The 12,208-nt window shown below is 41.6% G+C and overlaps 1 protein-coding gene across 2 annotated transcripts in view; it reads right to left on the reverse strand.

The window, feature by feature from the left end:
* The window catches only part of grk4 (G protein-coupled receptor kinase 4), a 41,764-nt gene extending 33,488 nt beyond the window's left edge, over window positions 1-8,276 (reverse strand). The window contains exon 1 of one of the 2 annotated variants that reach the window (XM_071503917.1): window positions 7,962-8,276. In XM_071503917.1, the coding sequence (XP_071360018.1) occupies window positions 7,962-8,013 (52 nt within the window). In that variant the 5' untranslated portion in view covers window positions 8,014-8,276. The remainder of the gene's footprint in view (window positions 1-7,961) is intronic. The other variant, XM_071503918.1, reaches the window with a different exon arrangement.
* Window positions 8,277-12,208: the final 3,932 nt, after the last annotated feature.

Below are 12,208 nucleotides of genomic sequence, written 5' to 3' on the forward strand. Positions count from 1 at the left end.
AGGAATAGCAAATCAAACACTTCAAAATACATTTAAGGTAACACAGAAAACATACTTTACATAGTTTTGGCCACTGACAAATAAGTCTGCTGTTATTTGGACTGGAAAAAGTGCTGCTGAACACGTATCCCAGTCACAAATGTTACCTGATATTTTAAACTCAAATATAAACACTGACACCAGACTCAAAATCCTGTGCCTGACTGACTCTAGGTCAGATCAGATTTTTGTGTTGTTACTCATTTCTGAGATATTTTTAGAGCAATTTCAGGTTTGTTTACATATTTTATACCAAATATGTCAAATAGAAACATTAGATATGAAACATTTCCTCTTCCAGTTATTTATAAAGGTAACACGATTTAGTGGAGGGTATTTTACAAGAAAAACTGTGCATTTGGGTAATTACCTGTTAATTTTCTTTCATTCCCAATTGATTTAAAAAAATAATAATAATAATAAAATTGATTAAAATGATTGTTCGTTCAACATAAAATTAACTGGTAATAACTCAATTAATAAAATAGTTGTTCAGGCAATTTTAATTTTTTAAAAAGTAAAGTCAGTTTTTCCGACAATACATTTTGTCACATTCTGTTTTCACACCTTGCTGCCACAAACGAAACAATTAACTAATTTAATTGAGAAAATAATTGGTAAATTATTCAATAATGGAAATAATATTTAGTCCCAGCTCCAACTGGCTATTTAGTTATTCTTCAGTAAAATCCACTGTATATTTAATGAGAAAATAAAGAATTGCTATACGGCAAATATGTGAATGCATGGAGCAACTGACAAAAAAATAGAAAATAAAAAAAAAGTCCCGCAGTGATAACTACAAAAATAGCTGTGATAAAATAAAAAAACAACACTTGGAAAGAGAAACAGCATCACTGGCAACTTCTTTTTGCTGTGATTCCCAGCTTCTTCAGATGTGAGCGAGGACGCGGAGCAGAGCGGCACTGCTGTCTTCACAGCCCGTCTTTATTTTCCATCGCCATATGGGAGAATCTGCTGAACACATGTCACATGCTGACACTCAGAATAACAGCCACAAGGCCAGAAAATCCAGCTCGTCTGTGACAGTGACAGACCAGCAGCAAGCAGTCAGTATTTACATCTTTGCACGATACACTTCGGGACATTCGGCTGCACACTTGAACAGAGTGAGTAGACAGTTTGATTCCTGCAGGCCTGACTTGAAAAGCACAGAGGAGGTCAAAGGGTCAGTGCACACTTACTCCTCTGGCCATGAAACGGAGAGAAAGGTCAAAAAGGTAAGAAGGCAAACATGCAGTTAAGTAACTCCACTACAGCAGGAACCAACAGCAATTTTTCTAACTTTCAAAACACTGATAACACTGTTTACTAAGATATTTTTGGCCAAGGTACCCTGAATATTTGGTACCAGCCCCTGCCTTGTCTGATTTGACCCCCGCCCTGCAGCAGCCACATAGGTGGAGGATCAGAGTGGACATCTGCGGTGCTCTCCCAAAAACATGGCTTAAATGGTAGGAAATGAGAGAGGGTCACGCATAGTTTAGGCCCATTGTAACATGAGCATGCACACGCACACGGAGCACAATGGAGCCTGGCCATGATAAATGAATGGCCTGTTGCTTTCCCAGTCGCTCTCACATACAGTGTGTGATTGGCTGGAGTAGCCCCTGATAAGGAAAACATTAGCTGCGAGTATCTGTGTTGCCTATTCAAAGCAAAGGCCCAGTGTTTGCATAAGGTAATCTGTCTGTATACCCACACTGAAAGACACACATCAGCTGAGAGAGAGGAAAAGAGAAACATGTGAACATCAGGCAGCGCTGCTCCGCTCTAATCCTCACCTCACTCACATGGCCCCCTTCCCTTTTTTCTTTTTTCTTTTTTTTTCATCCTCTCTGACTTCAGCTCCTTGGTTCCCTCCCCCATATAAACAGTTTTCTTCTCTTGTTATGCCTTCGTTAATTCTTTATGGCCATGACTCCCTCTCCTCCCTCTCCTCCCTCTCCCCCCTCTCTCTCTCTCTCACCCTCCCTCTCTCTCTCTCTCTCTCTCTCTCTCCATATGGCCCCGTGAGGAAAGGCGTGGATCACGTGAAAAAATGTGAAACAACATTACAACATCAGAGTAAATTCCTGGACACGACAACAACAAACGAGCATGGTGGGCGGGGGGGGTTGGTCGCATGAGGTAGGACATGCAGTTTTTCACATGAGCAGACACACACACACACACACACACACACAGTCAAAGCACGCTGCTCATTCCAGCTGCATGCTGTGGTGTTTTGCAAGACCTTTCCTTCCTCTGCCCCATCCCCGTGTGTTCGAGATATTCCATTAAATCTCGCCGAGACGTGCTTGAAAACTGACCCTTGTTTTCACAGCGTCTTGAGGGAGGAGGAAAGGGGAGGCCGAGGGGGGGGCGGGGGGGGGGGGGGGGGAGGGAACACGGTGAGACTAAACTTGAGCAAGACGTGCAACAGTCTGCAAGAGCACAAGCTGAAAGGTTAATCATCTATATGTTATCTGCGTCCGTCTCTCAGATGAAGGGCCCACTGGTTAATTTCATGGCCACGCTGAAAGAACGGGAACACACACACACAAAAAAGCACCAAGCCCTTGAGTGGGGAACACATAGCACATATTGCCCCTTGAAGATTATCTTTGATAAGACGACACCTTCAAGCCGTCAAGCCATATTCGAAGGTAGGACTGACATAAAATCCGACCAAGGGCAGACGCCAAAATCGTGTTTTTAAACTGATTAAACATGAGGGACCTTTAACATTTCATGCACTTGCTACTCGTCTCTGACCTCTAAAGAGTCATTTCAGAGAAACTAAATCTTTATTTGAACCATAAGTACACTCAATCGTACGCACTGTTAAAATCGGGATGACAGCTGGCTTCTCATAGGAAGAACGCCCATTTAACATTTAATAAGGCAGCTGGAACAACGTCCCTATGATGTTCACAAAGTGCTTCAAAAAGTGCCTCTTTATGGTTACTCAGCTTGCCAAGAAATTGTGCTAATGAACGTCCCAGTAGCCACCCAGCTAAGCGCCGCTGCTAGTGCCATGCAGCAGAGGCGCGTACGCAAACACGCCGAGCCTCATTCTCCGCACAGCCCATTTGTGGGTGTCATAACTGTAAAATGAGTCCCACATCAAGGGACAGTCACAAAGCGACGTGTTTTACGAGGCTCAGCTGGAGGAAACACCCCAGAGTGATGACAACAAGTGTTAGCCCAGCTATGGCCGCAAAACTAATAAAGCTACGCTGGCCAACGTCACAGGAAAACCCTCACAAGTGGTCTGAGAATACCTGCTAGCCTACAATTTGAAGCCTGCTGGAGAGGGGGGCTGAGAGCACAGGGGGATTAAAGACACCAACATCAGAGGCGCATACACTTGCATTTGTAATGTCAGACTGCAAAAAAGGAAAATAATAATCAAAGTTTCCAACTTGTAAGATGGAGATGAGACATAGATAAGCAGGATTAAAGTTTGTTCTGTTTGTTAGAAATGTTTGAGCACTGGACTGTCCACATTCCTTCCTTTTTATGAAGACTGTAGGAATGATGACAGGAACACAGCAGAAAAGGATCAAGTGAAATCTGACTCCAGGAGAGAGAGGTACAGGTAGTGAAATATCCTTCATGTCCCGTCACTCTTTACATTTGAATATGAAAATCAAATATGTGTGGAATTGTAATATCTGGTCTAAATATATTCATTTCCCTGGTGTTTGTGTTAAATAACAACACTCAGCTTCACCATTTGATCCCGCGTCTCTCTGCCCTTTGGACAATTTCACTGCCTCTTAGTGTCGACATCTCGTTCCTTCAAAACTTGAATCTTGAAGTCAGTGACAGCCACAGAGAAACTGTCCGTGTTTATCCATTCAAAATTAAAGTTTAGGTTTCATCCTATAAAACTTTTGCAGTCATCTCTAAACCAACTGTATTTATAACTCACAGCAGAATGCAACAAGTTAACACCGGCTCTCAAGGGGCATTCTGGTAAATATCAATATCTAACTGGTCAATGTCTAACTGAAATAAAAGCAGAGGCAACAAACTGCAAATTTACTGATACCAGCTGACCTGATTATGTCAGTGTGTTCAATTTATTTCAATTCCCCAGGTGCTAGGGAACTACAGCACCCATATCCTCCTTTTGCCTACTCAAAACACAGCAGTGTACAACAAGCTCATGCTTAAATAGTTTAACTCATCCTCCTGCAGATTGTTTCATACAGACGTGTTACACAGACGCCCAAATGTCAAGTTAAAAAATAGAGTCCAATTCTGTGTTTTCAACCTTTTTTTTTAAAAAAAATCAGTATCAATTAATGTGATTTTCATCTGTCGAGCCTGATCAGAGAGACAAATTGCAACAGCTTCACAAAATAATTTCTGTAATGTACAGGCTGCTGATATCTAATAATGACAAGGGCTGAAAATTCCTTGAAGAAATTTACCACTTCAGCACGGTTTCTGATTGTTAACAGCATCAGTTGGGAGATTAGGATTAGCATCCAGTGTCTTTTCGAGGTCTGCAGGAGGAAAATGTGTCTCATACAAATTTTCCAGTGGCTACTCAGCCCAGCTTGCTCCTAACTGAGATACAACTCTATGTTATGCTACGAGAAACATCGGTTTGTATCAAAAGTTGCTTCCAATTTTCTATAAAGCATCTTTTTATGTGGAACCGATAAAAAAAAAAAAAAAAAAATAGAACTCTCTGATTTGGTTATTAAAGAGCTCTGACAAACAAATGTAATGGAGGCAGGATATTTTACAGCTGAAGAGTGAACATAATTCTTCTTAACAGACTTCACACCACCATCTGCTCCGCTATGATAGGGTGCTCTGCCAACTCAGGTGCTGCAAAGTATTGTAAACAGAGGAGTCTGCGGGACAAACTATGATAACACTGTTTCTAAATTATCTCAAGTGCTTTTAACTCCCTTATGCACTGCAGCTTTTGTGTGAAAATCAGCCAATACATGCCATATATATCATTTACAGGTAAATATTGAATATGGGTTTTTAACATTGTGCAAAGAGTTTAGACTCACAATACAATTACTGATGAGATGCTCCGATGTTATGCTTAATGAGACAATGCGGAAGCAGACTGCTATGTTGAAAATAACTCTGGTATGCTTGGCTGCTTACATCCACATAAACTGTGGGCTGCATCTCTGCCAAAAGATATCCTCTCGCTATTCTCACAGTCACCATTTCAAAAATTTTCTAATATACTCTCAGGGGAGCTTTAGCAGTAACCGCCTTCAACCGTGGAAGACTTTCACCTCATGCAACTGTCTCCATATGCAGTCTGGGTCGCTCTAAGGCAGAGGAAACAATGTAAATACTGTAAATGTGGTGGTTTTCCTTTCTAGATTTTCTACCAAATGTATGTGTGAAAGTTACAGAGGCAGGGGTGGGGAGCAGTGTCATCTCTAACCACTTCCCTTGACGTGTCATTTCAACTGTAGCAGACTGGGCACACCCTGTCATAACACTTCTCACTCTGGCCACCCAGTTTCACATCAACAGGTACGTAAAACTGACTCACGAGTCAAAGTTTTGAGCATCTTGTGACCAGGCTCAAAAGTTTTCTAGGCACTAATGGACGTGCAGGGTGACGTTATGGGTCAAGTGTTAATTCTGAGATGAAGAAAACTGCATATCCACCATGAAAGCCAATGATTCTGTGTGCACAAAGCATTCTTCGTAAGCACTAAGCCGGGAAATTGTCTGTCATTTCCCGTCTATGCAGCAAGGGCAGAGAGTTACAGAACAATTTAATGTCTTGCTCAAGGACACATCAGCAGGACAAACACTTGCTGACTCAGTGGCTTGGACCCAGCTCCATGCAGCTGAAAACCCGCCTCCATGCACCCTTCTGCTGCGAGCAGAGGTTTGATGCCATGTAGCACGAAGGTGACCATGGAGAAACCCTCAGATAGGCCCCTGACCTCTGATGCACAGGAGCTGCTTTCTCTCTGGTTTTGTGAGATTAAAAGCGGAGTTCGCTCCACAGCCTGTGACACTACCAGCGCTGACTGTCACTGTGACATACATGAACACTTTGACAGCAACAAACTGTCAAAGTGTCAATCATTAGAAAGGTGAATTAAAATCAAATCAGTCTCCTGTGCATCTTAAAGGAATAAAGAGGGACCCATTAGCTGTTTTAATCAGTGAGACGATTAAGATAGTGAATGATACAGCAGGGAGAAAAACTTTATAAGACCGCAGCCACTGACTGTTGTCTTTATTGATTAATCTATTTTGTGTTGTAATCCAGTCTCTAATGGTAGGCCTATATACGTGACTTCCTTTGCATTTGTAAAGCAAATGATAAATGATGCAAACTTTTACTAACTTATCAAACTCCCAACCAATCGTTTATTTAAAAAGAGCAACTGATTTATCAACATATGTCTCAGCACAAACCTTACCCTTGAAGCTAAAGTATATTGTGGTGACTTTGGGCCACATCCTGAGAGACACCAGGTTCCTTCCACACTCTGCACGGTTCACACAGTTGAATTTATCACTGAGGACCTTTTGGAGCCTCTGGTGATAAAAGGACTATGAGCACTGACAGGTATTGAGCCTGTAGATCCGATCTGTGTACAATAATCTCACAGGGTATCACTCATGACAATGCCTAGCACCATTTAATGATGATGCTTTGTAAGGAGCAGCTGCTGCTATGAAATGGATTCACTGCCGCTGTGAATAATCCATTTCACAGCAGTGTTGGCGTTTAGTCTTATACTGAAACGCAGGCTGGATTTAATGCAAACCATAAGCAGGGAAGGCCTCTGCATACACATCGAACCGCGACCCCCCCCCCCCCCCCGACGGTGAGCGACTTTGCTGTCGAATAAAACGGATCAACTTGCACAATATCCTCTGGGACCGCAGACCCTGCTGCTGGTGTCCAGTCCGATCAGAGGAAGGGAAAGAAAAAAAGAAAAAAAAAAACACACCACACCAGTGGAAATCGTTGAGCTGTTATAACACCTCTTTCGCCTCCTCTGGCTGCTGATACAGTGTTGCACACCCACCTTGCGCCCACTCACTGGCTACAAAGTGGCCTCTCTGCTCTGCCATCTCCTGGAAAACAGATGGATAGTCGCCTCTTTCCCCCTCCGAGCGAGCTGCCGCTGCTGTGGGATCACCGGCCCACTGAGCAGCGTGCACACCCGGGGCTTGTAGCGCCAGGGCCGCCGGGGTACACGGTGGGCCATCTTCTAACATCTCTCTGAATCCAAAGCCTCCGCTGTAACGTAATGCTTTCACCACAGCACAGCTCACAGTTAGCATCCGAAAAGAGATGCAGTGGCTTATTTCTGCGTCAAATAATACCACACGTCCACTTTACCTTCCTAATCAGGCTTTAAACACACACAAACCTACAATGACAGGTAAGAAGAGGCTGCACTCGGTCACAGAGCCCCACTGCGCAGCTATATTTCGCTTCACACTCAATGCCATGTAATGGGAATGCCGCCGAATAACCGTTATGTCATCGTAAATTGTAAATATGCACAAAACCACTGGTGCTTGTGTGAAAAAATTTGCTCGACCGCCTCTAATGCAACGCTGCCGTCCAAGCGCGATGCTGCAAACACTCCCTGCCTTGTTCATCTCCAGCCTCCTGGGCCTTATGGTAACATGCCCGGCGAATAATGAGTGTTGTTGGTGCACAAACAGCTGATTTCAACGGAATATGTTTGGTGTTTGCCCGGAGACAAAGCGCTGCGCAGGGATGGGAGCCAGAGAAGGCATAAATCCCAAGGAGGACCGCCGACAGCCCAGGCTCGTCCACGACCATGTCGGTGAGGTGGGTGAGGAAAAATAACATTTCATTTATTCCTTTTTTTGTGTGTGTGTGTGTGTGTGTGTGTGTGTGTGTGTCAGAGAGCACGGCTTACCTTCCCTCGCCTTCAGGAGAACCGTGTTGGCCACGATATTTTCAATCTCCATTGTCAGAATGTGAATCCCGAGCAGTCGCGATACATTTCACTCAGCGGAAAAAGACGGTTTTTTCTGATCAAACGTGCCGACGACGGTGGGGCTGCTGTACGCGCACAGGGCGAACGCTGCACTGGCGCATAGTAGGTCTTTAATAGTGGTCGTCGTTCCTCTCCATTGCAAGATGTTTTATCAAACCCTACCTATGGAGCTGTATGATTACGACGGGGCTCGTTAGCATTCACAGCCTGCCTCCCTTCCCTCTCTGCCTGCCTTCCTTCCTGCTTCGGCTCCCTCCTCCTCCTCCTCCTTTTCCTCCTCCTCCTTCTTCTTCTCGCCCCTCCTCTGCACAACGAACCAGCGAGAGTAGGAGGGATCAATTTACAACCAGGGCAACCACACGCACATTCACACACAAGTGCATTTGCGCGTACATTACATTTCCTGGTTATTTCCATGGTTATGCCAGTTGTTGTGTGGCAGTTTTGAAAACGTGCTTATGTGTCGTTTTCTACATGTTTCCCCTCAACATTCTCCTCAACCACACGCAGTGTTAGAGGGAGAGCCGACTAGAAACATCTAGGAAAGATAGATATTTCCCTCATTTAATCAACTTCAGATGACTTTTATTCAAACGTGAATGAACACACTAATAAGTAAACATTTCCTCTCCATGGTTTTCTGCTATACAGCTGTTTCATGTGCTGCTGGCTAATGTATTGTCAGGAAACATGAATGCCACTGGCCGCAGAGGCCTGATACAGACCTCTTATTGTGTGAACAATGGCATGAGGGTTTTTAAGTTGCTGCATTATGCCGGGTGGCGCAGCCTGGAGAAAAGAGATAACACACTGGTGTTCTCCTCCTTATGGCCACACTGTGACCCAGCATCCCTCTGGGCTTTCTAATCTGACTCTTTGATCTACTGAACTCACAATGCTTTGAGTTGAGCTGTGTGTCTGCAAAAAGAGAGGCGGCACACCTATTAAGATGCTGAGAAAGTTGTAGCTTTATGTTAAATGTCATATTTGAGACTTAACATTAAAAAGTACTGTCACTTTGCATTTTGCCTCCAGAATCATAAAAGCATTTACAAGGAGGCCTAGAGGTGTCTGTGGACCAGGGAGCAGAGGGACTCGAAGGTCAATAGATTTCATCACATCGTCACCAACAGACAGGTGTGATGTTTTGTTATCGGACAGTTGAACATGTGTTTTAAGCAACATTTTAAAAAATGAGAAGAGTTTTTTGTTTGCCGATGGTGTGGTGAGAACAGGTGTGTATGTCCAGATGTGAAATCAGTAAGTGGTTGTAATCTTTGTCCTCACACTATTCTTTAGACATTATCACCATTAGTATTTCTCAGAGAAACAGGATAGTAGTTTGGGGACAGGTCTCCACAAACTTAATTAGTGATTACTATTTCAGATGGGCAAGGAGACCTGATCTGTTGTTAGCAATACAAGTGAGAGCCATAGAACTATTCTATCATAGGTTTGACTGAGTATTATGTCTCACTAAAATGCTTCCATTTATTCTTACTTTCTATTTACTGTATGGTACGTTCCTCTCAGAGGCCCAAGTTACACTCTCACTATAGTTACTCTTCAGTCGGGATCACATCAGTGGGAATTCCCAAAGAAAGAAACGACCTGTATATCAAATGGATTGTAATTATTTTACAGCTTCAGTAACACACCACTGTACATGGTTTGTTCGTTGCCAATGTGTGGTTGCATGGCTGGAACAACAAAAAACACTGCTGGACAGATCACAGATCTAGCACTGTCCATCACACTTAGATTCAATGCTGTCACCTAGTGGCGATGATGCATAAATACACAAGGATGTTAGAAGTCATACAGAATGGGGCTGAAACGATTATTGACAGAAACAGATTAATGACAGAAATTAAATTGCCATTCAATTTTTTATGCAAAACGCCAGAAATTTCTTGGTTTCAATTTCTCAAATTATTTTCAATTATTTTAATTTATTTGTGATTCCAATTTTGAGATTTTGACTATTACAAAAAAACATGTTTTTGAAGATGTCACTTTGGGCTCTGGTTAAATTGTGATGGACATTTTTCACAATTTTCTATCTTTTTACAAACCAAACAATCATCTAATTAATGGTGAAATAATGAGGAGATTAATCAATAATGAAAATAAAATAATCATTGAGTTGCTTATACATTAATCCATGAATAACAAATATGAAATTACTAATATGTTATGACTAGATATATAGGATTAGATGTCAGAGGCCATTTTTGTGTACTGAGTACTTTTAATACTTTAAGTATATTTTCCTGGCCATTGCTGCAGGTCATCCCCCATCTCTGTCACTTCCTGTCACTGCTCTACCGTCCATCCTCAAATAAAGGGACAAAATGGCAAGAAAAATACTTGAGTAACAAAAGCTCAGTTTCCTCATACACCCACTATATTCTGTGGGGGAACGTTATTCTGATATTTAGCAACTGTTCTTCTTGACATGTACTGTAAAAACCAGAGAAAGACAAGATGTACCTAAACAATTTCTATAGGACACTTTGAGAAAACATCAGAGAAGGTGATATATTGTAGAGGAGATATAAACAAGTACACAAAATAAATAAGAATATTTATTTTGTCAATAGCTTTAAACATATTATTGCTATTTTATTTATTTATTATTTTCATTTATTTATCTATTTGATTGGGGCAATGCATGTTAACCAGCATCCCTATAAAACACACAATGTAAACTTGCTGGATTGTAGCTAAAGAAAAATGCTAATTTACATCCATAGTAATAATTCACAAATTCAAATATAAGGTACACAAATAAAAAGACAACTATATTTTACAGCATATTGAGTTAAAACTAATCACAGATCTGGATTTAAGTCAATTTTCAGTAAGTGACTGCTCTCCTGTTGTAATATAGGCTACATTAAAGACACAAGGTGGTGCTGCTTTCATAAAAGTCTGTAACTAAGCCAAAACCTCACACAAGTCAGTTATTTATCTATGGTTTCAGATGTTGGTGCTGGAATTTCTACAAACTAACCACAGTAAACGGTCATTTATCCCTAATATGCACATTATTAATTTCAACCTCATCTTCTGCTTGTACAGGGGCTGTTAGTTTCTCATTGGTCATAAGTCCTCAGGTGGAGGGGGCCTCAGTCCACAATGATGGAGGCATACACTTTTTTTCTACCCTGAATGGAAATACACAAGTTCACATTTTTACCACAGTGATCTTGAAACTACTGAGTACCAAGGTCGATTCACAGAGAGAGTGACTCAAAGTAGTAGTAAAGGTCATGCTCACATGTGATGTGAACTTTCAAGATGTTGGTTATGATCTACATCAGGTCCAATATCCTCTAATATTCGAGGAGGATCTTTGATCATGACAGCAAATCTTTTTTTTTTTTTTTTTTTACTACTTTTTAAATATATTTATTTATATAAGAGATTGAGGATAAACCAGGGGGTCCTAAAATTGCCGATGAATTAACGTTTCTCTAACAACACTTCTCTGCTCCTGCAAGACAACACTGTCGAGTCTTAGGCTGCTGCAAAGTTTGTATTGATGCTGCAACCCAAAGTCTGTGCACAAAGACCTGCACTTATTATCTGTGACAAGATATCAGGTTTCCCATCATTCAAAGAAATATAATATGTAGAGGTACATCAACGAGTTATGCCCTGTTTAAGGTTTCTTTGAAATATAAACTTTCAAGCTGAGAGAACAGCTCACTGTTTCATTTCCACTTTTATAGATTTGGTCTCTTTGCTAGAAGTGCTTGGCTAGGCTTCTCTCAACGTCCCATATGAGAAGCTGTATATCATACACGTACACTTACTTACATTTCTGCAAAATATGTTCCTTTTATGCAATATCGTCTAAGGTGGGCAATGGGAGAAAAATAGATAGTAGTTGGGCCTGTTTTCTTCCATAGAGGTATAAATACAGGTTTGCGGTACTTGTACTTCTCTACTCCACTACATTCATTTGACAGCTGTAGTTCATTTTTTTAGATTAAGATAATAAAGAGACAAATAATCAGTGTATAATTACTTTAATTATTCGTAGAGTTTTGACCTCTTGGACTTTATCCTCTCTCCATGCACCTTGGAAGTAGTTGAAGTTGTGCCAGAAACCTCTACTCTGCTTCTACACCTTAAGTACATTTTTGAAATACTTTACC

The sequence above is a fragment of the Trachinotus anak genome, unplaced genomic scaffold, assembly GCF_046630095.1.
Source record: "Trachinotus anak isolate AG129_WGS33_773 ecotype Australia unplaced genomic scaffold, CSIRO_AGI_Tana_v1 ptg000019l, whole genome shotgun sequence".
Taxonomy (NCBI): domain Eukaryota; kingdom Metazoa; phylum Chordata; class Actinopteri; order Carangiformes; family Carangidae; genus Trachinotus; species Trachinotus anak.